The sequence below is a fragment of the Staurois parvus genome, unplaced genomic scaffold (assembly GCF_062004578.1).
Source record: "Staurois parvus isolate SC_StPar_1 unplaced genomic scaffold, SC_StPar_1.0 ptg000071l, whole genome shotgun sequence".
Lineage (NCBI taxonomy): Eukaryota > Metazoa > Chordata > Amphibia > Anura > Ranidae > Staurois > Staurois parvus.
In genome coordinates, this window is record NW_028317867.1 from 3,298,690 (window position 1) to 3,325,639 (window position 26,950).

General features: G+C 42.6%; 2 protein-coding genes across 2 annotated transcripts; both read left to right on the forward strand.

The window, feature by feature from the left end:
- The first annotated feature begins 5,669 nt into the window (after positions 1-5,669).
- LOC149469406 (tripartite motif-containing protein 75-like) lies at positions 5,670-11,827 on the forward strand. Its single transcript, XM_089669264.1, has one exon. It carries the CDS (start codon positions 5,691-5,693, stop codon positions 7,296-7,298), a length of 1,608 nt encoding a protein of 535 aa, XP_089525390.1. The 5' UTR covers positions 5,670-5,690; the 3' UTR covers positions 7,299-11,827.
- Positions 11,828-12,565: 738 nt separating this feature from the next.
- Positions 12,566-25,933, forward strand: SRD5A3 (steroid 5 alpha-reductase 3). Its single transcript, XM_089669265.1, has 5 exons — positions 12,566-12,951; positions 21,188-21,336; positions 23,319-23,510; positions 25,122-25,250; positions 25,434-25,933. Exons 1-5 carry the CDS (start codon positions 12,737-12,739, stop codon positions 25,691-25,693), a joined length of 945 nt encoding a protein of 314 aa, XP_089525391.1. The 5' UTR covers positions 12,566-12,736; the 3' UTR covers positions 25,694-25,933.
- Positions 25,934-26,950: the final 1,017 nt, after the last annotated feature.

A 26,950-nucleotide genomic window follows, 5' to 3' on the forward strand; every position in this document is an offset into this window, starting at 1 on the left:
GACCGGAGTCCCTCAGGGCGCGGAGTCTAAGCCCCAGGCTACCCTTCACCAGGGCCCCTGATGGTGGGGATGGACTTGACGCAGCCTGAGACCAGGTCGCGGCCCCCGAGTGACCCCAGCTGCGATAACGACTGCCGCCAATGGCGTACAGCTGGTGGGAGCTAGATGGGAACACGAGTAGAGTAGTCAGACAAGCCGGGTCAATAACAACGGAGCAGACAGTACTAGACGGTAGGCAAAGAATACTCAGGTCACGGGCCGGGTTCAGCAACGGGAGGTCAGGTAAAGGGTTAACACAGAGAATAGTCTTGTCAAAGCCGAGTCGGTTACCAGGAGTGCAATGGGAACACCACAAGAGCTTGCAACAGGGCAACATACAGGACACAAGTGCAGAGCACACTTGCAGACAGCAGGTTTAAATGTGCTCAACCACACCCTTCTGAGGAGGAGCCGCAGAAGCCTGAAGGCATAAAGGTTCCCACCATGCTTTGAAGAAAACCAAGATGGATGCCAGCTCATGGAGATGCACAAGCTCTGAAGAAAGGTAGGACCTTGACACTTCCTTCCCTTGATTTTTCCCAGTTGGAATGATGAAGAGCCTCTTATAGGATCTAAAAGGAGCAGTAGCAGGGAGATACTTCCTCAATGTTCTGGATACATCTAGCTCATGTAACCTTCCTGTGTGATCTTCTGGAAAGTTAGGTAAGGCCCAAACATGAAAAGATGTTGCCACCTTAGGTATGAAGTGGTTTACAGGATGTAGTTCTACATGATCTGGGAAGAAAACGATGTCTATCCAAGGCCCACAGGGCCTACAGTTCTGACACTCTTCTACCTGAGGTTATTGCTTTAAGAAACACTGCTTTAAAGGTAATGTCCTAAATGGAGCACTGTTCTGTTGGGGCAAACAGCTGTTTCTCTGGTGCATGGAGGTATTAGGAAAAAAGAGAGAATGCGGGGGGCCTTAGCTATTCCTTTTTTATGCTATTCACTGGTCTAGAGGGAGTGGTTAAGAGGCAGAGCCCTATAACAGTTATGCTGCTATGTGGACACCAGGAAAAAAAGTTTTGCCAGAAAAAGCTGTCACTGTGCTGCCTCCATCAGATATATGGGTGTAGCACCCTCCTACTTGATAGGTTGCTAGGTAAATTTAGTTGGCTCCCCTGTAAGCAGAAGTTTTTTAATTGGGCTAGGAGCTGTTCAGTGTCTCACAGGTTGCTGGCCTGCTACTTTCCCCTGTCTTCTGGAGTGTTCCAGAACATAATGGAAGGGCAGGCAGCCTATATATTTATGGTTCTCCAGCCAATTCCTAGGGAAGCATGCCCAGTAAGTGGAAGGAAAGGTCATAAATACTTTGAGGCCTAGCAGCCAGGGGGCAGAGTCCAGGGTCCAGCAACTGGAGGAGACCCCTTTGCTGGAGGCTGTGTCCCTAGGGCAGAGAGGAGAAAAGGAGAGAGGCCTCAGGAGTCTAGTACAGCTGTGAAGATCTCAGCTAGGCTTAGCTGAGGACCCTACTAGATAGAGAAAGACAGACTGGGTCAGCGTTGACTCCAAGAGCCAGGAGTTCTGGAGTGTGGAAGCCCCATTTCTGGGAGTGAGTACTTAATCCAGCCATTTAAGGGAGAAGTGACTGTAGAGTGCAACACATTACAAGTCAGGATTGCGTGCAGCCAGGAGTTGTGCAAGTCAACCAGAGGCACACCACTTCTCAAAGACTGAGCTTAGTACAGCCAGGTGCAGTGCAAGACAGCCAGTAGCGGTGCAACTACAACTACTACTCCATACATCTAAGACAAAGTACCTTGCAGCCTAAAGTTGTGCAGTACAGCTCGCAATCTGTACAGCACAGCTAGAAGTTTAGCAGCCCTCAAGTTGTTAAAGTTCTAGAGTTTTACAGTTCGGGGTATCCCATGCTCCCTTCGCTATCCAAGTTCATCATTCCACAATAAAAACACCAAAAAACAAAACCCTGTCTGATTATTGAGCCCATGGAAGTATGCAGAAAATGCTGTGTGCCTTGCTGTGGGTGCTGTAAGAAGGAAATAGACCTAATCACCAGCAGCTCCTTTGTGGTAGTGATACACGGGCAATGGAAATACATCTATGGTGATATCCTATGCTGTTTCACTAGATTAATTGTTTATGGTTATGAGGCTACCTAGACATCATTGTATTACCTGCATTCATTATCTGTAATTCTTACCTCTCAAGCTGTACTGTAACACCAACATCTACTGCATCATATTATTTGCCTAAGCATTTCTGCATGCAATAAAGTTATCTGTGGATGCCAAATGTTCAGCTGTTTGATGAAAATTGTCTGCAGTGATTATGTCTACTACATTCAGGTCAGGAAGGGATAAGTCACCATTACAATTATTGGAGTCAGAATATTCTCCCTGGTTCTAGGATCTGGGAAGTCCTCAAGCACTACACTTGTAAAGGAGGATGCGTGAGGCTCCCTGGGTTGAGCTTTAGACACTGGAGTGAGATCTGGTCCATGTCTGCAAAGGGATGGGGTCTAGTCTCAAACATTAACACTCCCACCAAGGCTGGTGTGCAATCCTGGAAGCTCCATTTATACTTCATGTGTTTACCTCCAAGCTCCATGGTCTTTCTCTTGCCACTGACTTCTACTTCACTCACATCTGGGACACTGTGGTAAGGCCGGCACCCTAGTTCTCCTCCCATGCTGCATCACTTGTGTCTCACAATTCCATCTACTACTTTCAGAGCCCTCTTTACTGCTATGATTCTTGACATTTCAACATTCCTTGCTGTCTCCACTGATTATCAGCACTAACACTGTTTCTCATCTCTGCCTATTCATCTTCCAACATGTGTCCCAGATTACCTATATTCATTGCTGCTCCTTCATTCTCTTGCCTTCCCTGCCATCACTTTTTCTTACCTTTCTTGCTGTTTCTCTGTTGTTGCTTTTATGTTTACTTGCTGCCTTGACTTAAGTTCATAAATAAAACTAGTCCTCTCTGCTGTTCAGTGTGTCTTCTGCTCTGTTTTCCACATATCTCAGATACCACCGTGTCTCTCCTGGAAGCCCTCCCATCCACAAGCTACCCCATGTCTCTAAAGCTAGCCATATATGGGTTAAATTTTTTATTTCAGCCAGCGGGTAGAATGAAAAAAACTAACCAATTCACCCATTCGAAGTTGATGTGGTAATCCTCTCGCTGTGTCATTGTATGCTGACATCAGGGAGACATCACCACCATCAAAATACGCAGATCAAAGCTGCAGGCTACAGTCTGCAGCGCTGATCAAGAAGAAATTTTCTAGCAGGACGGTTATAAAAAAAAGTTGATCGGAAGACTGACTTCTGTACAACCACAGTTCCCATACATGGATCGAAATTTGGCTAATCCCTGCTGGCCGGTTACTACGTTTCTAGAGCAATGGTTGACCTCCATCTGAAATTGCTGGTTGCTTAACTATATTTGGTTTCAATACTTTTGAGTCAGTCATTGACTTATAATATATTAAAGTAATTTCTTTAACGTGACAGTCAGGCATTTAGTATTCTCGCAAGCAGAGGTTAGTGATTGGAGGTTGTCAAAGGCAGCTAACCCATTTCCCTCATGACAGGTTTCCTTTAATATTCATATAATCATTCCTAGGGTTTGTTATTATTAATTTTTCCATAAGAAATATCTGGGCTTCCATAATGCTTCATCTCTAAAATTGTCTAGCGATGCGCCAGGCTCTTTACAATTTAACAAATTCCACCTATTCTAGAACAGCCAACATTCTTTGCCCCGTGTAGGTCCTCCATACCTAGTGGTGTTGTTGGCACCACCCAGCTCAACAAAAGTCTTTTTCTCAACTAACTTTTGTCAAAGGAACCAAGTGGAAAATTCTTGGATGAACAGCGTGTGCATCCAATCCACTGTTTTGTGTATTTTGACAGCCACAGATGCCAGCTTTCCAAATACAATAGCTTGCTGGATATGGTGCAGGGGAACATAGGATGCTTTCAGCTGCCATTGTGCTCTATTTTGCTTTTGGTGTGTTCTGTACCTTTAGGGAGGAGTGGCTTCCTCCAGACATACCTGCCCTTAATTTATTCAATGCTATATACAGTATGCTCTAACTTGGAGACTCTCATAGATTAAGCCAACCATATATGGATCAAAATTCGGCCGGTTCAGCAGGGAGCAGCCGAATTTCGATCTACGTATGGGCATGGAGGTTGTAGAGAAGTCAATATATCAAATGACATCTGGACAACTGCCTTTTGAATTTTCCACGCTTGATCAGACCTGCAGGGTATAGCCTGCAACGCTGATCAGTGTATTCTGACAGCAGGAAATTCTCCCCACTGTCAGAATACAAAAGCTCAGTAAGGAGGGTTCCCTCATCCACATAGAATGTGTGGATGGGGGAATTGGGTCAATTTTTCTGTTCAACCTGCTGGTCAAACAGTGATCCATCTTCATCCACAACTACCTACTGTAAGTGTTAGAATGCATTATTCAAAGTGGCCTGACAAGACAGTGCAGCTTCCACATGTATTTGCAAATTGTGTGCAACTAAAACCTCTGTATTTAACTCAGATCATTTTTTATTTAGCTTGCAGAATTCAGTAGCTGGCACTAGAAACTTTTACCTTCCATACTCTTTAGTGGAGCTGAATTTTAGAATTTTATTGTGGAGGCTTTAGGAGGCCTACGTAGTCTGCTGGTCCATACAATTTGGGCAGTGTGCACCAAATGTGTTTCCAACCCTAAATTTATGTTCACACCAGTGCTGCTGCATAATCCAGTGCATGTTGTTAGTACATTTTTTATGCATTTTAATGCTTTGTTCATTTTGGTAAGAGGATGAGACTGGTTTAAGCACAAAACTGCCAAAAACGCATCAAAATATGTTTTTTGTGTGCTCCCATTGAAGTCTATGGGGTCAAAAATGCACTATTCTGCACCAAAGTAAGTACCTACATCTTTTTTTTGTTAATCATACTGCACCATATTTCATTGATGTATACAGGCAATATACAGACTAAAGTGCTTTCCACTGTTGTGCATTGCAGCACAGATGCAGTAGAAATCACACTAGTGTGAGTGAAGCCTAAAGCCCCGTACACATGATGAGAATATCGGGCGAACGATCGCCCTTTTTTTTTCGCCTGCTAGTCTCACATCAAAAGTGAAACAGTTATTAAAGATACAAAAATTCTACTATGAAAGAAAAGAATTTTGAAAGTGATGTCATGTATTGTATTGTATTTGTATTACACTTTCGGACGACTACTGTACTGCTTAAACGAAAATCGTACGATCTGGTATCGTACGAGAAATATTTTTGCACTTGCCCATTCGGATATTGTCGCACAAATTGTCGTGATCGGCTCTAGAAAGCTGTGTACTAACGGTCGGATTATCAGACGATCGGTCCTCGTACGAAAAATTTCATACAATATTCTTATAGTGTGTACGGGGCATGAATCATTATAGCATGGAGATTGAAAATAACTGGGTACATATTTTACTCATGTGCAGTACTTTAGCCGCGCCTGGCAACTTTTTTTTTTTAATTTTGAAATGCAGCTGTACTCCAAAGACTCCTGACGAGAAATAAAAAATTAACTCAGCTTTGCTGTGCACAATTATGCCACCTACTGGATTCCAAGCGTCACAGACTTTCACTTTCATTTCTTTCTTCTGCTGTCAGCAATGGCGTCTGCCAATTTGAAAGCAGAGCTGGAATGTTCTGTCTGTTTGAACATATATACAGACCCTGTAATGCTGCAGTGTGGACACAACTTCTGTCAAGAATGTATTAATTGTGTGCTGGATACACAAAGAGCGTCTGGAGGCTATTCCTGCCCTGAATGCAGACAGATGTATCAAGAGCGACCTGCACTGCACAGGAACATGAAACTACGTAACATAGTGGAGAATTTCCTGTCTATTCAACCAGCTCAGGAGGATTCTGGGGTCTGCTGCTCCATCCATAAGAAGATACTGGAGTATTACTGCACAGAGGATGATACTTGTGTCTGTGCTTCCTGCTGTTTGATTGGAGAACACACAGGTCACAAGTTTGAGTCACTGGAGGAGGCCTCTACAAAGAAAAAAAATAAAATGAGGAATGTTCTGCAGAAACTGCTGACAAAGAAAGAAAAGACGGAGGAAGGAGTCCAGAGTCTTCAGAAACAGAGGAGAACAGTAGAAGAAAAAGCAGCAAGGGAGAAAGAGAGAGTCACTGCACTCTTTAGAGACCTCAGGAAACAGCTGAAGGTCCTGGAGGAAAGAGTTCTAAGTGAGATCTTCAAGCCGGCCAAGCGGTTGTCATTCTCCATATTGGATGTGATACAGGAGCTGGAATTAAAAAAGGAAGAGCTGTCCAGGAAGATACATCACATTGAGGAGCTGTGTAACATGATGCATCCACTGACTGTCCTTCAGGAATATATAGGCGATTTGTATGATACTGAGGATGGTGATAATAACGACAGACAGAGAATCGATAAACTCCTCCATGATGGAGAGCATCTGGGCATGGCTAGGATTTCACAGACATTACAAACAGGTTTATTTTCTATAATGTCTCGGGTAAATGTTCAGAAACCTAAAAGTAGCACAGAGGACAAAGGACACATCATTATTGCACCACCTTCTGGAGTTCCTCACCCAGCCTCAACCGTACAAGGCACACACCACCAGCCTAGTATTCAGTTTGTCAAAATGTTGGGACCGACAAAGGTTGCAGACATAACACTGGATATAAACACAGCTGGGAATGATCTTTGTATATCAGACAACAGAACAAATGTATCCTTCTCAGTTTTTACCCATAAATACCCAGAAAGACCAGGAAGATTTCAGTCTGCTCAGGTGTTAAGCACTCAAAGTTTCCACTCTGGGCAACATTACTGGGAAGTGGATGTGGAGAGGTCCCAGGTTTGGAGTGTCGGGATGTGTTACTCCAGTATAAACAGGAGTGGGTGTCACTCGGAGATTGGCTGGAATAACAAGTCATGGGGTTTGCATAAATCGTGGCTGAATAATCAGTATTCGGTGCTATATGATAGGAATTGGTTCCGGTTACCTGGAAAGGTCTCCAGTAATAGAGTCGGGATATATCTGGATTATGAGGCCGGACAGATCTCCTTTTATGACCTGTGTGACCCGATCCAGCACCTTTACACCTTCAATGCCACCTTCACTGAGCCCCTCCATGCTGTATTATGGGTAGGGGGAGGTTGTGTAAAGATATGTAGGTCAAATCAGATTTGTGAGAAATCCACTCAGTTATTGATGACATCAGAGGTAATGTGATTGGTGCATAATTTAGCTTGTATAACAGTCTCTCTATTTTGCTAATTTCAGTCTATTTGTCTAGCTGTGTTTCTGTCGGAGATCTCCGCGCCGCTGGGCTCGGCGCAGGCGCAGTACACTGCCCTGTACGCGGGCGCCGAGACTTGGCCGACCGCGGCAACCAGGTTTGCGCATGCGCAGTAGAGACCACGGGCGCGCGCCTGGCACCAATGACAGCGCAGGGCGGGATATTTAAACGGCCCTGAGCTGTCATTCAGTGCCTTTTGGTCTTTCTGAATCCTGTGAACCTGTTAACCTGTCAAAGTAAGTTGCTAACCCGGATTGTGCCCTGACCTTGCTGTTTCTCCTGTTCTTGACCCATTGCTTGCCTGACCTCTCTCCTGAATGCCCCCTATTGGATCTGACCTGCTGTTGCTGACCTGGCGTGTGACCCGACTATTCTTTGCCCGCTGCTCTGTACCACACCGTCCCCATAGTTACCGACCCGGCTTGTATGACCTTGCACTTGCTCAGCCATCCATCCGTCCCTCTCAACGGGGTCTCCAGACCTCCTCATACCTGGCTCTCTCCCGTGGGAGCCCCTGGCGAATACCCCTACCACTGACGGGTGTCCTCAGTAGTCACGACCTGGTCCCAGGGTACTCCAAGTCCATCCCCACCATCAGGGGCCCTGGTGAACAAGTACTCTGGGGCTTAGACTCCGTGCGCTGGGAACATCCGATCAGTGGAGTGCTAGTGGTACCGCCGGGCGGTCCCTTACAGTTTCCAGTTATAAAATTATAATATGTAAATCATTAAAGAAAAAATATTATTAAATGTTTTCACTGTTTTTGACCGTATGGAACAAAGTACATGCAAGGCTTTGTCCCATGTTGCTAGGTTCTTGGAAAGCATAGCTTTGAGCTTGGACTTGCTGGGGAAAAATTAGAACCCCAGGTATATTTTCCTCATTTACTGCCACAGGCAACACAGACTGGAAGGGTTTTAGTCTTTTCGTAAGCTCAAGAAAGTGTTGTTCTTTCTGTCCCTGTCTATCTTGATGGCAAAGATTTCAGCAGACAGGAATTGAGGGAAAGTCTGCAATTCCAGTCTGCCAAAACTTTTGCCACCAAAACAATAGAGAGAGGAAATCTCTTTACGGGTCAATTCAAACCAGTTTGTTTTAGCGTAGCTGTAAAACGCATTTCAACAGAAGGACATCCGAAAAACAGTAATTTCCAATATGTCTTATTCACAGCATAATGTTGCATTGTGTTGCGCTGAAATGCAAAATGTCTGTCAAGGTACATCAAAATGTATGTCAACGGGCATCAATTGTCTGTCAATGGACGTCAAAATGTATGTCAATGGACATCAAATGTATGTCAATGGACGTCAGCTTTATAACGCAACTAAAATGGATGGATATGTACATGCATTTTAGCGCAAGTCAATGTGAACTGGCCCTAAAAGGAACTCCAAAAAAACCATTACCGTGGTTCTAAACTTTTCCTACTCAATATTCTCAAGAAAGCAACAGTTGACAAAGATGTGACCCATGTAAGCCATCATCATCACATATTGCAAAATGGAACCATCACTTTTATTCCAAAGTGCGTCACTTGCCATGCGGAGCAAATACTGCCTATGGCATATTTTAATAGTTTAGTTGGAAAGTACAGCCTTTGCATAAGAACCAGGTGAGAAGTGATGTATCCAATAAATCACAGAAATGGAAATTGGCATCAAACTTTTAAATAGAACTTATAAATAAATGGTGCAGCGGTACAATATATGAAATATGTATAAATGTGCTACCAAAGAGACAATAGATGTAATAGATGACCAGTATAGAATGTCCAATATATGAATGACAGGGATGTAAATATAATCCACTGTGATGTGTCCCAAAAAAACTCGACCAAATAATAGTCCCAAAAAGTGATGTGATCAAATGGTGACCAAAAATAAATGTGACTTCTGTGTTACTCCTCCACCATTATGCACACACCAGAAGCAAAAAGCAAGCCAGCATTGGATGAAAATGACTCCTTGAAGCATATCTGTCCACTTCCTATCACCAGTCACAGATCCATCCAGGGGTGGAATCCCTCCTAAAGGGAGAGATATATTGATCATATTCAGGGTGTAACATTTAACATGTTATGAGAGCACCATCCCCTACTTCCTGCCGATCCCCCGCATTGACAGCTAGCATGGGATCACCCTCCACCTCCACCGCCCCTCTTCCTGGCTAGCTGTCAAATTTTTAAAAAATGTTGGCTTGTAGTTCTCAATTAACTACCACGGCGCTGTGGACCACCGTAGTAGTTCATTGAATCTTCCTTCAGTATATCAGCTTGCTCGTACATCCCTAAGGCTCTATTCACACCAATGCTTTTTTTAGTGCTTTTTGCAGAAACGCACTACAGTCCATTTAACATGGTTTCCTATGGAACATGTTCACATCTATGCTTTTTTGAGCTGCTGCGTTTTTGGAAAGGGTCAGAGACTTTATTAAAAGCAAAAAGTAGCATTTTTGCTACCATAGAGTTCAATGGAGAAGCTGCTGAAATGCATGGTAGTGCATTTTTGCCAAATTTTGTCGCATTTTTATTCTGCCCAGCAACAAAAAAACCCCTAAATTTTCACGAAAAAAAAAGAGTTGAACAAAACATAAAACCCGGTAAAATTGCATCAAAAACGTGTGTAGAAAAATGCAAAACAAACTGTAAAAAGCACTGGAGAAAGCATCAAATGCAAAATGCATATACGTGAGCCAAGCCTTATGGCCAAGCGGATATACTGACAGATCAGTATGGCACCAGCAATCTACTGATTGCTGGTAGAAGGCTTTACAGGCTCCTGCAGCAAGAAATAATAAATGCACATTTTTTTACCTGCAAAAAAATGTGCATTTATTATTTTTTACCAAAAGGTGAACTTATCCTTTAACCACTTGCCGTCCGCCTGCTGTTTATAAACGGCAGGACGGTGGCACTCCAGGGGCAGGTTGCCGTTCATAAATGGCACCCGCCATTTCTAGATGTGCGTGCTCCCTTGGAGCGCGCAGCACCACGACCCGGTGCCCGCTGTGTCCTCCGGACACAGTGAAACACCGATTGTCGGACAAGACCTCTGTACGAGGTCCCGATCATGTGATCACTGATAGGCCAATCAGTGATCACATGCAAAGTAGTAAGCAAGATGTCACTTGTGACATCATTGCCTACTACGTGTGAAATCTGTGAATGATCACAGAGGTCACATGGTACAAGGCTATTGTACCATGTGACAAGCTGTGACCAATCACAGCTCACTCAGTATTTCTCAATGGCTGCAAGAATGCAGACAGAGAGAAAGAGAAATATTTGCTTTTACATCCTATATGGGTGTAAAAGCAATCACTGTAAAAAAAAAAAAAAAAAATCTTCATCACCCCCCACAAGTAGTAGAGTGTCACCATGGTGACACTGTACTGCTAGGGTGACAGTATGTAAAAAAAAAACCCCCATAAATAATAATATAAAAAAATAAAATAAAAATGTAAAAAAAAGTTTAAAAATTATAATTTTTGGTTATAAACTAATTTTGCTTATTTATTTTTTTTACTAAAAAGATAACGGAATACATTTCGGCCAAGATTTATGATGAAAGGTTTTTTATTTGCAAAATTTTATAAGAAAAACACTTTTTTCTAAATTTTTGGACATTTTCATTTACATAGCAAAAAAAATAAAAATCCCAACGGTGAATAAATACCACCAAAATAAAGCTTTATCTGTCTCAGAAAAATGGTAAAAAATTCATATGGGTACAGTGTTGCATGACCACACAATTGTCATTCAAAGTGTGATAGCGCTGAAAGCTAAAAATTGCCCTGGACAGGAAGGGGGTAAAAATGTCCGGACAGGAAGTGGTTAAACCCCAAACCAATAATGTAATATATTATAGCTTACCAATTATTAATGTAGATGTGGTGGTTTCATTAATTTTCATTTTTTCCCCTCTGTTTTCACCTGGTGATCTGGCCAGTAACACACCTCCTGTATTGAAATATCTACCAGTGGCAACAAAAAGTATGTGAACCCTTGGGAATGAACTGTTTGTCTGCAGTAATTTACAATAAAATGTGATCTGATTCTCATCTAATTCACAATAGGCAAACACAATGTGCTTAAGGCTGATCTCCATACTTCCCATGACTGTAAATAGTTTGTTTGGACCAAGCACAAAACTAAGAGGCCGGGCCACAGCCTCTCAATTCTGTGCCCCTTCTTACATACATATGTCTTTGGAATTTCTCTGTGCTTAATGAAATTACCCTTTTCAGTTATACCAAACTTCAACTTGATGAGATCTGAAGCTAATAAAGTGATGGCATCAATTTTTAATTACCAAATATATTTTTGTACATGTAACTGTTCTCTATTTGATATATGGGTGTGCATCAGAATGTAATGGTTTTTAAGTGTTGGTATAAATATATTCTTGGCTTCCTAATAAAATAAAATTATTTTACAGTAAAGGTAATTAAATAATCAAATTAATATACTTGTTTTGAATCAATGTGACAGAGCAGCTCTATTTGGGAATTTTCAGTACCTGTACAAGTGTAGTGTTTGTAACTTTGTTCACACAAGCAGCCAAAGAACAGTAAAACTGGGTGGTTGAGTTATTGTTTTACTGCCCACCAACCACCACCTGAACACTGACGCCAAGCCATTCAAGGCTGTACACATGCCTCGGCTGCACTTCGCAGCAAAAACAAAACAGCCTATTGCATTCGGCGGGTGTACGTGTTCGCTTCATTTTAAGGTAAGTCCTGGATAATGTACTAGTATGCGATGACATCACCTTCCAGGGGATTTTTAATATTTTTTACCTCAAGCTGCAGTTTACTACCGCTTTAAAGTTTATTTTTCCTGAATATTCGTGTTTGTTAAATTGCTGCGCAAAGATCGTGTGATAGAAAAGATTGCTGCAACCACCATTTTATTCTCCAGGACCTTTGTTTTCACAAAATATATGTTTAGGGTTTCTAAGTAATTTTCTAGTTTAAAAAAATGCTGAATTTTTATATGTATGTGAAGAGTGTCACAATTGGCTTGGGTAGCAAGTGGTTAGCAAAAAGGTGCTTAGCTCCTGAAGGTAGGTACTTATCAACTTTCAACAAATCAGAAAGCAGCATTTTGTAACAGGCACTTACGACGGGCACCTAGAGGGTCCTTGTAAATAAGCCTCATAGCGTGCCCCAATGAATGTGTTCCGGTCCGGAACTAGATACAGACAACTAGTTCCCATATAAATGCAGGTTATAAGCGGCAGATGTGGATGGGGGAGGAGTCGGGTTGTAATATGTGGAAGTAACCCGGGAACTATCGAGAGGTTGTGTAGCCCTAGGAGGTGCATGAGGGGAGCGTGTAGTCTGGAAATAGCGGGCTGTGGGTGAGGCGGCCATGACGCTCTCAGGCACAGGGCTGACTGTCATCGCCGCTTTGTGGCTCCTGCTAGATGTCGCCTTCCTCGTGTCTCTGTTCCTCCATGTGCTGGGAGACTGTGCCCGCCGGGGCTCTACACTCTGCGCCGTCTTCCAGGATCTCATCCGCTATGGAAAGACCAAGACCGGACGGGGGCGCCCAGCATGGCTGCACTGCTTCGACCTGCCTAAGAGGTGAGAAGGGAGACTGGGGGTTGTCCATAGCAACCTCTACAGGGAATCCAGCATTCTGATTGGTGGGAAGACACTCCCTTGTTGCTGCATTTCTAGAGAACGATCGCAGATGGGGGAGGCTTCATTCATGGAGTGCAGGCTGTACATTACTGCTGGGGCCACTATGGGCTGAATGTAGAAAAGTGCAGTGTTAGGCTTCATACACACAGTGTTTAATAAATGCCGTTACAGGAGTTTGTTGGGTTCTGTTCTTTGCCTCTAAACATCCCTCTGTTGGTCTATGGAGGAGATTTACTAAAACTCAGAATCTGGTGCAGCTGTGCATGGTAGCCAATCGGCTTCTAGCTTCAGTTTGTTCAGATAAAGTGGAGTTCCACTCAAAAGTGGAAGCTCCACTTATTTGTTGCCCCCCCCCCCTCTTCACTGCCATATTTGGCACCTTTTTGGGGGGGGAGTGGGAAGCAGATACCTGTGTTTGACAGGTACCTGCTCCCACTTCCAGCTCAGTTTGCTGCGGCAAAGTGAGTCAGAAGTTTGGCCCCCTCCTCCCTGCTGCAGTCTCCTGGGAACTTTCACAAGTCCCTGGAGACTGCTGGACCAATTAAGAGGTGCAGAGTGACATGCACAGTGGGCACCAGGCAGTCAAGCTGCAAGCTGTCACAGCCTGCTGCCCATGATTGAGATGCCGTGGAGGGGAGAAGGGACAGCGCGGGTGACAACATTTGCTGGGACAGATAAGTGTGTGTTTATTAAAAGTCAGCAGCTACAACAACTGTACCTGCTGACTTTTAATAAACACACACTTATCTGTCCCAGCAAAGTCAGCAGGTACAGTTTTTTTTGTAGCTGCTGACTTTTAATAAACACAAAAACAGCCGAAACTCTACTTTTAAGCTTTGACAAAACCTGGAAGCTGATTGGTTTCTACAGAGAGCTGTACTGTATTCTCCAGTTTGTTAATCAGCCCGTGTCTGTGCGCACACAGGCTTTTACAGGTGTACTAGAAGAGAGCATTTACAGGCAGGGGAGAAAAAAAATCGCCAGTGCGTTCGAGAGGCGCATTTAGGCATGTTTTGTGTGGTGTGGGTTTTATTTTTTTGTTTTTTTTTTACTCAAACACATGTAAATGTGTCTAAATGCCAGGCACTTTTAGCTCCTGAGAGTTCATTCATTTCAATGACCAGAATAATTTAAAATTGGTTCTAAAGGCTTGGTGTTTTCTTACCTTCATGCGTTCTATGTAAAAAAACCTCTGTGCAGCAGCTCCCCCCCCCCCCTCCTCCCTCCCAATATTAATTTAAGCCCCCTTTCGTTCCAGCAATGTGCACTGGAGTCTCGGCTAACCTGGGACTCCCTCTCCTCATTGACTGAGACAAAGCGGAAGCCATTGGCTCCCACCATTGTTAATCACAGCTAGTGAGCCAAAGAGAAGAGAGGGGGGCAGGCCACACGGAGCAGTAGGTGCCCCATAGCAAGCTGCTTGCTGTGGGGGGCACCTGATGGGAGGGAGGAGCCAGGAGCACCAGCAGGGGACCCGAGAAGAGGAGGATCCAGGCTGCTCTGTGAAAAACCACTGCACACAACAGGTAAGTATACACGTTTTTGTTCTTTAAAAAAAAAAATAAGCCTTTAGAATCACTTTAATATTCTGGCATTTTCATGCATGCTAAACTGCATGGTGCTGCAGCACCATGTGTTTTGGTGCTGTTTTTTTTTTTTTTCCCATGTGCGGACCAGAGACTTGCCTGAACTTCAAGCAGTTACACCAGGATGATGCCTGAAGCTGCAGGCATCATCCCAGTACCATTATTTCGAGCCTGTGGTCAGCTCTCTTGTAAAAGCAATCAGAGAGGCTAACTAGCAGCGGGACGGAGCATCCTGACACCTTCCACAGCCCTCTCAGGCTCTACTGTCCCACCGGGAGACCAGAACAACCATCCAGCACATCTACTGGCTGGCTGGACAGCTGAACAAATCCAGGATCGGCTCTACAGTCTAGGAACCCGGAAGTAATGACCTGACATTCCTTCCAGTTTACTCAGCACTAAACTGTGCCATTTTATAAAAAATCAAAGCATTCAAAACCCCCATCTTGGTGTTTTTGAATGCTTTTAAGTAGGGATGCACTGAAATGTTGGCCACCGAAACATAATGGCCACAAAATAGCACTATCGGCATTTTGCTGATCGGAAAAATATTTAGCAGATACAAGGGACTGTGTCCTGCAGATATGAAGGGGGGGCGGGCGCGGTGGTGGAGAAAGGCAGGAGAGGAGCAGTGTATACAGTGACTGGCTGTCGCTGTATGTCAGTGCTGGTTTTTAGGCTTTTTTTTTTTTTTTTCTTCACTATAGCTCAGAGAATGACCTGTTTCTTTCCCCAAGCTAGAAGAAACAACGTTTCTTTTTAGTTTCTTTCCCGAGCTAAAAAGAAACCGTTTTTCTCTGAGCTATAGTGAAGGAATAAATGAAAAAACAGGCAATTGCATTTAAAAGCACTGACATAGAGTGACAGCCAGTGAGGGAGCCTCTCTGTATACACTGCTCCCTCACTGTATACACTGCTCCTCTCCTTGTACACCCTATGTGATAGCAATAAAATCATGAGTTAAAAAAATAAACAAATCTACATAAAAGTAGAAAAAAAACAAACAAATTGGAGTCTTCCCACCCCCACCTGCGCAGACATTTCGGTTCGGTTTTCGGCAACATGCATTCTGATTTATTTATTTATTTTTGTTTCGGCACCAGAATTTTAATTTCGGTGCACCACTACTTTTCAGTGCAGAGGAGAGATTTGGGGTCTTATAGACCCACAAATCCCTCCATAAAGAGTACCGGTCATGTGCCTATTGCTGTCACAAGAGATGTTTACATTCCTTGTGACAGCAATAAAAGCGATCCAAATTTTTTTTAAAGCAACAGTGTGAAAGTAAAATTAAAAAAAAATGTATAGTGCCCCCATCCCCCTGTGGTTGCGCATAAAGGTGAATGCAGGCGTCGATCCTGCACACAAGCAAACGGCAATCATCCTATATCACCTGACACCCAGGACATGTGCCCCCCTGCCACCTGTCCCGTGAGGGCGAAACCCGATCAACCAGCAGTCGCTTCCTCCGGCTGATTATAGAGGCAGACTGAGACCAGTACTGCTCTGTCCACCTCTATGATTTTACTTCACTTCCTGTTTCCCTTGGTGTAATGCCACTTTTTTTAAAATGGAAAGCATTTGGTCACACTGATCTTGGTGTGATCAAATGCTTTTAAGGGCAGAGGAGGGATCTAGGGTCTTATTGATCCCAGATCTCTCCATAAAGAGTACCTGTCGCTGCCTATTGCTTTCAAAAGGGATGTTTACATTCCTTGTGGCAGCAATAAAAGTGCTAAGAAAAAATTAAAGCAACAGTGTAAAAATAAGTAATGAAAAATGTAAAGCATGCCCACAAACACATCGGTCCCTCATGCATGCAGACAGCGATTGTCCCACACATGTGAAGGTATCATTGTGAACGTCAGATCATAGGCAGTAATTCTAGCACTAGACCTCCTCTGTAAGTCTAAAGTGGTAACCTGTAAAGGCTTTCAAAGCTTCATCAATGGAAATGAAAATTTACGTCATTAGTTGCAGGGAGTGCGCAATTTTAAAGTGTGACATGTTTGGTATCTATTTACTCTGCGTAACATCATCTTTTTATATTTCAGAAAAGAAATTGAGCTATGTATTGTTTTTGGGTTTTTTTTCAATAAAATTCAAAAAAGTATTTCTTCTCCCAAAAAAATGGTTTGAACAGCTGCACAAATACTGTGTGATATAAAAAAAATTGCAAACCCCACCATTGTATTCTCTAGAGCCTCAGCTTTAAAAAAAAAAAAAAAAAAAAGTCTGGGGTTCTAACTTTTTTTTTTTTTTTTTTCTAGTAAATACTGATTGTTGCATATTAACAAAAGTGTCAGAAAAGTTCTGAAGGTCAAGTGGTTAACAAAAGGGTTGGGGACTTCTTAACCTGCATTTCTGCAGATAGAGCCGCCCATTGAGATGAGTAGGTTGCCCTACACACAACGCAGTCACATAGGTGTGAACCTAGCCATTCAATCAGTAGGATGTGTCCCTTGTGCTGATTCCTCTTCTGTTAGTGGACATCCTCCTCCGTCTATGTACTGAGAGATTATGGCAGTGGGGGTTAATACAGCTAAGGGGCTGTCACAGGCTCCAGCCAGCCCTTTTCACTCAGTTCCTCCAGTAATAAAAGCTTTACCACCACTTTATGAATGAAATAAGATCTGTGAATGAATCAATCATCCACTCATTTCACCCCCCCCCCCTTCCATTTATAGATTATGTGGGACACACCCTACTGACTTTAAGTTCTATCCCTTGTGCTGATTCTCCCAGGTGTGGCTATTTTGTACATGGTTACATTGGTCCTTCTTGGATCAATGTAACTATGCACATTCCATACCTGACCGATGAACCTAGAAATCACTGCAGTAGGTACCTCTTACTGAACAGAGGAGGTTGCTTGCTTGGCATGGGTGCCATTCAGAGAACGCTTGGCATTTTCTCATTGGCCAGTCCTCTAATCAGTGTTTTCTGCGTTCTATGAATTTGCTTTGCAGTGTGAGACGCTAAGTTGGGTGTGAAGCTTTTTTGACTCTGCAAAGAATGAACCCCACATTTCTTTATAGTGTTCCAACTGGGACATGTAGTTCACCACATGTGGGTTCCCTATTAGACCTTAAAGTGTTTGTAAACCCTCAAGGTAAAAACAAGTTTCCAAATCGGCATTCTATATAAAGCATCCTCTCTCAAATATAATCAGCAAGTGATATTTACTCTTCTTTTTTTTCAGTATATCTATTCTCCCCTCGCTGAGTAATCTACTGAAGAGCTCTCCTCTTACTTCTGGTTTTAAGTTATGAGCATTTCATGTGAAGTATGATCCTGTGTGCTGCTCCACAAAGAGTACATCTCCCATTATTCAGCCTGCATCCACCTATGTGCTTTTGTGTTCATATTCATTTATTATTTGTGTCAGTACTTCACAATTGTCAGCTGCTGAGGACCAGCAGAAAACGTGAGGCACATGTTAACTTGTAGAAGAGCAGACACACTGCTGGAGATGCCTAGACAATGGGAAAAGGCCATGCATCAACATGGTCACACTTTTCCTGGTCCTGTGGTCACTTGGGCAGGGTGGTGCTGCGTGGGTGGGGCTGTGAATAATGGGAATTGCAGAGGGCTTTTGTGTAATGGAGCAGGGTGCTTTGGCACATAGAAACCTAGTTTAGATTGGAAAGGTGCTCGACTTTAGCTCAGACATGAACAGTTACATTAGGGGCTTATTCACACCAGCATTCTGTGTGCATTTCCCACATCGTGTTCAAAACACACTGGATGTGCAATCTGTTGCTGGTGTCAATATATTCCTAATGATGCCTCAAACGCAGACAGGCAAACTCCATGCATTTGCCTGCACCAGATTGCATGGTACTGTGGTTCCATGTGCGATTTTTGAACAGTAGTGCATGCACTACTTGTTTGCCGATTCAGTGTGATTTCAGCATGTTCTAATGAAAATCAGACCAGGTTTTTTGTGCAATTCTGGTGTGAATCATCATTCCTAAGTGGGACATATGTCTGTTGTAATTTTGTCATGTTGAGAAATCTACTTCCCCTTTCTAATGAGGAAGCAATTCAGCAGCCCCTCCCCTTTTATTCATATCTACATTGCGTTCAGCGTTAATACCTCCAGCGTTCCCTGTTTCTGTCTTTCTCAACATAAGAAGCAAACTAAAAAGTGAATATATCAGCTGCACACAGTGAATGTTGCACATTTAGGCTCTGTGCACACTAGCTTCTTTTTAAGCTTCTAGCAGCTAGTTATGAGTTTTTTTTTTTTTGTTTTTTTTTTTTTTTTTTGGGGATTGGTTTGCCAGCAGAAAAAACTTTGAACACTCCTAACAACAGTTTTTTTTTTTTTTTCCTAGCTTTTTTTTTTTTTTTTCTTTGCTTAAAAGAACCCCAAAACACTAGAGCCTGGAGTCTTATGCAGGCCATAGATGGGTCGAAAATTGGCCGAAAATTAGTCCGGCAGATTAATCAGCCGATTTTCGGATCGTTAGTGGGTGAATTTGTCGGCCGTTTTTCGTGATTTTTGACACACTTTTTTTTTTTTTTTTTTTTTTTTTTATTTTTTTTTTTCACGGCAATGATGGGCAAATCGGCGGATCTTTTTACCGATTAAAAAAAATAAAAAATGTGCATGAGCCGTGACCTGCAAGAAGAAGGAAAAGATGAAGACAAAGACCGAAAAAGAACATATGTATCTATTTATCTATTTGTATCCATTTCGGATACGGATGTTTCTATTCGGATACAAATATACAATGTTGCAACCACAATACTTTTAAATGTCAAAAATAATAGCGGAGTGTCCCTGCGGAGAGCTCCGCTATTATATTTGACATTTAAAAGTATAGCAAAGTTGCAACATTGTATCTATTTGTATCCGAATAGAAACATCCTGTATCTGAAATGGATACAAATAGATACAATGTTGCAACTTTGCTATACTTTTAAATGTCAAATATAATAGCGGAGCTCTCTGCAGGGACACTGCTATTATATTTGCTGGCCATAGATGGGACGAAAATCAGCCGTGTGTGTGTGTGGTGTGTTTTTTTGTTTTGTTTTGTTGTGTGTTTTTTTTTTTTTTTTTTTTTTTTTTAAACGTCCGGTTTTTGCCCCGTTTATGGCCTGCTTTAAAGCTGAACTCTGGAATAACTGAATATTGTCTAAACACAAGAGTCTTGTGTAGTCTTCCTTTTGAATCTTGGTGTGTTTTTTATACGTCTTCCAGCTCAGTGTAGTGCTCCAGCATGAAAAAACTCCTGCATTTTGTCTTTGTGCTGGGGCTGGGGTTTCCTGTAATAAACAGGGATGTGAAATAAAAAACAAAAAAACTACTTGGCCAAGGGAATAAATCTGGGTCCCAATCTACTTGTCCTGATATATAGATATATATTTTAACCAAATCTGTATTTTATTAAGGCTGACCATTCCTTCACTCAGCAATCACACTTCTGACCATCCCTACAGAGGTGGCATGCCAAGCGTGGGGATGGTCAGCTTATCCCTATTATCCAGCATTGTACTTTGTGGTTCAGCAATCACAAAGTACAATGCTGTGTGTGGCACGTGGCGTAGATAAGTAGTAATAGGACAGAGTTTGATGTGTGTTGCCCTTGATATGTCCTGTATGGTGGTCTGGGGCCTGAGGCTACCTGCCGTCTGTGTTCTGCAGCAGAGTGTATGCAGACGGAGGGATACAAATCATTCTATTATACAGGATTTATATAGCGCCAACAGTTTGCTCAGTGCTTTATGGAGAGGCAGAGTGAGTGCTAAGGTGAGGGGTGCAGGAAGGGCAGCGTGTCCAAGAAAGAGGAGAGTAAGAAGTGTGGGAGCAGCCAGGACTGAACTTGGCCACCGAGTGGAATGGATGGGCTGAGGGAACCAATGAGCTAGTGAGAGGCTGTCAGAGAGGACTGCCTGCACTGGACAGCAGCATGGATGCGTGGAGAGCCTGCTAACTCTGGTGTAGCATGAAGATCTGTTCATACTTCATTGGTGTCTGCTCCGCAAACAAAATGTAAACCCTGCCACTTGCCCGCAACAGGGCTAAATGTAAATAAAAACCACCTGCCCGAGGTCTGGAACTATCCTGGGTGTCGGGTGATGTGAATTGCCCATCCCTGAATAAACGACCAGGCACTACCTGGTCTCTCTGCTTGTGCAGGATGACTGGTCTTATCTCCGCCCTCTTCTTCTGTTTTTCTACAGGTAGTCTGTAGTAGGCAGATCTGCTTGGTCCCTCCCACAGCTCTGCTCTCTACACAAGCTATGTACAGAACATTGATGTTGCCTAAGATACTTTTACAAGGTAATATCTGGGTTTAGAATTATTTGGTGTTTACAAAATACATTTCTTTCTTTTAGCTTTTGAGGAATCTACTTAAAATTAGTTTTTGTGCTTCAATGTTATGAACTCAAAATAAAAGGAAGAGGTGTCCCTGGAATAGAAATACACTGGTTCTGGGGTCCTCAAGGGGTGACACCACATATACTAATAGATGTATTTTGGGGATTTCCTGTGGAATCAAATAATTTAATCTCTTGTATACATACTGTGTTGGATTGATCATTTATGTATTAATGTTTGCCTTTTCTAACCACAGGTGGTTCTCGCACTTTTATTACCTATCCATTTTTTGGAATGGGGCACTGCTTTGGTTAGTTGTGCAGTCACAGCTGTTTGGTGTAGAAATACCACAGTGGCTTCAGTCACTGCTTAATTTCTTCAAGGAGCCACAACAAAAAATATCAGGTGAGCAATAAAATGTCTATACAAGAAAAAATAGCTATGTAATTGGGCCTGGCCATTGTTCTCATTCAGTATGCATATGAGATCTTCCACTGCAGCATGATCAGTTTGTTGGAGCTTCGACTACAAAATGTGGCAGGGTATTTTCCTGTAGTCCATTCTTTCAAAATTGTAAATTGCTATGTACTATTTCTAAGAAGAAAAACTCTTAGCTGACTATGCATATTGCAACAATATTGCATTTTGTGTGGCATTAAACATTCTACTAACATGCCTTAACTCCTTCCAACCCCTCCAACATTGCTGTGACCAATCACAGTAGATCACATGACCGTTGTAAACAATGAATGGCTTCCTTTCATGCCATTCATTGCTTACAACTGTGCTGCTATCTGTGATTGGTCGCATGTACAGACTGGGCCAATCACAGCCCATCTGTAGCATGTGATCAGCTGTGGCCGATCACAGCTGATCATAACAAAAACTAATGAATGAGTCCGAATGAAACGGTCAGTAAAAATGGTTGCTTATACCAATGAAATTCGTTGGTAAAAGCAATCATAATGTGTATGTTTAAAAAAAAAAAAAAAAAAAAAATTGTGATTACTTGCCCAGAAGAGTACATTGTTACTATGGTAACTTTGTATTGCTCTGGTCACATGAGTAGAAAACAAATCGCTTAAAAAATGTAATCAGAAATTTTAAGGGACCATTCGAATGTTGACCAGTGTGTAGCTGTCTCTGCTCTACAGAAATCATTCATTTGATCAGCTTCTGTCAAAGGGACACACTGGAAAGTCACTGATTAGTGTAATCTGACAGGAGCCGGAGTTGCTGTCAGAATACAATGTCCCAGTGGACACAAACAAGGTGGATGGAGGATGGCCTCAAAGCAGTTGTTTGGCTTGCCAAGATGTATTGCATAACAAAATGGTGACCGCCGTATGCAAACTAACAATTTGTGTTAGGACTTTTGTCACCTGGCTGTATAAGCCCTATATTACTGTATATACCTCCTGTTCTCCAGGTGCCATAAATATCACACATACTGATCAGACATAACTTTGACCACTCAATATAGAGTAAGTCCCCTTTTGCTGTCAAAATGTCTCTGACCCGTCAAGGCATGAACGCCACTGTGGACACATGTCAGCATGGGCACACTGACCAGTGTGCAGCTACGTGGCCCCATACACCAAGCTGCCTTTTTTCTTTTTTTTTTTTTTTTTGCTTTCAACACATCAACTTCAGGGACATGTTTACTTGCTGCCTAATATATCCTACCAACTTTCCAATGCCACTGTAATGAGATAATCAATTTTGTTCACCTAACCTGTCAGTCATAAAATTATGGCTGATCAATGTTTACACTGATCGAAACATGGACTCCACAAAACCTCCAAAGGTATGCTGTGGTGTCTTTCACCAAGCCACCAGTAGCAGTTCCTCTAGGTCCTGCACTTTTTTCTTTTTTTTTTTTCCTGTAATTAATTTACCTGCTTTAACTGTGTAAATTGGTTATTTATTTTCCTTGATGGTTTTTGTCTAATGAATTCTGGTGTCTGACCTGTACTACATTTTCCAGCTTCAAAATTTGTTGGCTCTAAAGTCTATAGAGAAATCTGATTGTTAGTGGGATATAAGGACAGGCTGCAGATGTTCCACCGGGACCTTCAAGAGGATCATTCATGACATATGTAGTTTATACATCATGCTTTTTTTTACAGATCCTTGTTTCATGGGTTAATGGACCTCCAGTTTAAATAACTTTGAAATCTGGAGGAGCTAGAGCGGCGATGTGCCTCAAGCAGTACAGCTGTTACCTTATTAGTCTTAATATATGCTCAGGTCCTTGGCTCCAAAAAAAAAACATCTGCTAGATCCTGAATGTTAAATTTGTCCACGCCTGAATACAGCAGAATATGTAATGTTTTATCCATATCTGTCCTTTTTTATGACTGCAATTTTATATATTGAAATCCTAGGTGGAGAGGTTTCTACTCTACTGGCTCTGTCCTTAATATGGCTGCATAGCCTAAGAAGACTAGAAGAGTGCCTGTATGTCAGCATCTATTCCAATGGGGTTATTCATGTGGCTCAGTATGGTCTTGGAGTTGGCTACTATTTTCTTATTGGGATAACATTACTTGATCATGCCACGTTAGAACCCAAAAAAGGTAAAGTGTGCAGGGGAATGGGTGGATTTGCAAGGCATTGCGTTTTTGTAGCTTAACTTTCCATCAATAAAAGGATAGTCTTTTTTGCTAATGTTAACAATTATTGTGACTTTTCTTTCTATTGTACACACATGTATTCCTAATGTACAGAATACCACAAAAAATGGAATGTAGGAAGCCACATCCAGATAATGTCAGATCACATCTGCCTCTCTAACATTTCACCCAGTATGTGCTTGTACGTTAGAGGGGTGTGCTTGGGTGGGGCCTTGTTGTGCTTTAAAAAGTGATCTAATGTCAGTGTGCAAATCTGGCAATGGCATTCAGTAAGGCAAGCAATGTTAATAAAAATGTTTATCGTAAACACCTCTACTACTTCAATGTTTGGTTTGTGCCATAGGAAGCAAAGTTAGATGAGGAGGATTGTAATCGTACCATTACGATGGTATACAGCACTGCTGCTGAGAATTCATCCACTCCAAGCAGGTCTGCAGTGTCTTAAAAAATAAATATACACCATGAGGATTGAAGTAGTCAGCCATCAGAGAGAGCCTCCTCTTTTGTGTTCTATATTGCCACTATGAATGTTTCCATAATTACATCTTTGTTACTAAAGCAGGCTTTCCTCTGTCATTTAGCATGACTGCACATGAAGAAAGGATGCTCTTGTTACGGGAATTGGAAAAAACAAGCCTTACATTTTTATAAAAAGCTGTATCCCAGCTAAGTGTATTCTGACAGCAGAGGAGCCCCTGCTGTCAATAGCACAGCGGGGAGCATTCCCCTTCGCTTTTGTAGATGAGGAATCATTTTTTTTTTTTTTTTTTTTTTTTTTTTTTTTTTTTTTTTTCTCCGATCAGCACCACTGGCTGTCATTTATGGCCAACGTTAGTGTGTAAAGTGGACAGCTAGTGCTGCCTTTATGGTTGCCTACGTTGTGGTTGGCAGGATTGTTATAGGAGCTTGTTCTGAAATATTAGGCAGTGTTTTAAGGACTTTGTTTCTAGCCGCGTTTTTCCTGCTCTCAGGTGTACTCCTTTTCTTTATTATTTGGATATGATGATTCAAAGAAAGTTGGTACCAGAAGCCTTTGGTAAATTTTTGCATTATTGAGTGGCTCAATGTTTGTTTATGCAAAGCAGCATCAGGAAGCCAGGAAAGCGAAGAATCTGACATGGCTGCACATGCTTCTTCTCAGTTTTCTGCAGCCTATGGCTGTTATGGCTACTTCTTTGGGAAATTGTTTTATAGAACTACAGCTGTATTAATGTTTAGAATTACCCTGCCACCACAGCGACGTGGTTTTTTTTTTTTTTTTTTTTTTTTAAGCTTTTTATCAAGACTGAACTTGTCAGATCTTGGCCTCTTCCAGTTTCTTTCTCTAGTTTTTGTTTACCTTCTCCATGTGTTGTCTTGGAAGATGGCTGGGAATATGATTCTGTTCATATGTGGCTTTGATTTCCTATATCAGGTAGCCGAGTCATCCCTACTCCATTTGTTGTCCTAGAATGAACTAAAATGAGGGCTAATTCTATTTTCACAGTAGGTTGTCAAATATTGTATTTGTACAAAATTTACACATCTATATATTTTTGTTTCTCTCCCTTCTAGTCACCGTTTTGGACCTTGCTTTGCAAATTCATTGGTACCATATCATTGGGTTGGTACTGTACATCTGGGCATCAGTACATCAGCACAGATGTCATGTAATTCTTGCCAATCTAAGGAAAAATAAATCTGGTGAGTATTTATGAAAAAAAATTTCAACTGTTGCAAGGTTTGGTTAGTGTCGGTGCTAGAAGTTCATCTTGGGCCCCTTTTCAGGTGCTTACGATGGACATTTGAGTGTAGAGAAATGTATGCTTTTCTTTAAGACAAAACTGAGTGCACAATTTATTAATGTATGTTTTGTTTTTGTTGCAGGAAAAGTTGTAACCATGAACCATGTTGAGCCCAATGGAGACTGGTTTGAGAGGGTGTCCTGTCCACATTATTTTGCGGAGCTGCTGATTTATATATCTATCTCTTTTCTGTTTGGATTGGGTCATACAACATGGTGGCTGGTGGTTATGTTTGTGCTATTCAACCAGTCATTGGCTGCTATTTTATGTCATGAATTCTATCATGAGAAGTTTGACAATTATCCTGCTCACAGGAAAGCTTTCATACCATATGTATTTTAAAGGGCTATAATTAAACTGTTACACTTGCAGACCAGTATTTAAAGCTGACCTTAGCCAAAACTCCCCCCCCTTCAAGACAGGAGTGGTGAAGAGTTAAAACATGTTACTTTTTATTGGCATGTGTTACACCGTGAAAATTCTCCAAAAGAGATGGCAATAAAAAAAAAAAGATTCTAACCCCTTCCCCAAATTTTACAAATTTAAAAAAAAGTTTTGATTTATGCTTGGGCTTCAAAGAAATGTTCCATGACTATATTATCTATAGATCTCTCTTGGGAGGGGTAATTGCCAGAATATCAATTTTATCCACTTGAAAACCAAGCATTTTATGGCATGTTTTGTTTACAAGTTTAAATCAATATTTCCCATTTAGTCTTTCAGGACAGCACCTTGAGAGACCTCGGCTCCTCCCCCACCTGAGGAAACGCCTCCACCCTAAATAAAAACTGTCACTCCCCTCTGACCTCAGTTTTTTTTTTTTTTTTGTGTTTCCTCTGGTGGGGAGACATCTTTTGGAGGCCTCTCCAGGTGCTGTCGGGACAGCGAGACCTGGTTGTTAGGATGGAGACAGGGCAGCGTGGGGTGAAGGCCGGAGCGCCGGCTGCTATCCCCCAGTAATGCTGTAGGGTCAGGGCTGCTGCCTCTGTGGGGTCAGAGGAAGGTGCGGCACTAACCTGTCGGCCGGCCCCTTCCAGAGAGTTGCGGGAGCCGGGGCGTCCTCGTGCTGAGGTCTAGGGAGACCAGGGGAGGAGTCCTGCACTTCCCATATGTGCCGGCATTGGAGCGCGCCGGGCCGGGTGGCGGGAGATGTTATTTCCGACGGAAGGGGCTTCTCCCAGGGTCGCAGCTTCCGGCCGTGGCCTTGAAGACGCGGGGACAGTGGCAAGAATGGTGGTGCGGTAGCCTGTGGAGACAGGTGATACTGCGGCGAGGCGACTACCCTCCTGAGGCATGTCCGGAGCAGAGGCACCGGGACCAGGCGAGGCCAGGCACAGGTAAGTGACTCAGTGGAGTCTTTCTCCTATCTATGAGCCCCTAGCTCGAAGGGGTGTTCCCGGCCCTCTTTGTGGTCAGAGGTGCCAGGGCAGGGGGGGGAGGGTCTATCCAAGGTCAGGCCCCTGTTCCCTGCCAGGGAGGAAGAAAGGGGGGGGGGGGGCGGCGGCTGGGCAGGTGGTTTGGATAAGGGGTAATCAGTTCCCTGGTTCTCCTCTTCTCGTTTTTGCAGGATAAAGCCTGTGAAAAACTCAAGCACCAGGT

Bases quoted from the DNA above. Each gene is read 5' to 3' on its own strand.
- SRD5A3 (XM_089669265.1), top strand. From the start codon at position 12,737: ATGACGCTCTCAGGCACAGGGCTGACTGTCATCGCCGCTTTGTGGCTC. The intron at 21,337-23,318 runs GTGAGCAATAAA...TTGAAATCCTAG, and splicing joins GCCACAACAAAAAATATCAG to GTGGAGAGGTTTCTACTCTA. The intron at 25,251-25,433 runs GTGAGTATTTAT...TTTTTGTTGCAG, and splicing joins TCTAAGGAAAAATAAATCTG to GAAAAGTTGTAACCATGAAC.
- LOC149469406 (XM_089669264.1), top strand. From the start codon at position 5,691: ATGGCGTCTGCCAATTTGAAAGCAGAGCTGGAATGTTCTGTCTGTTTG.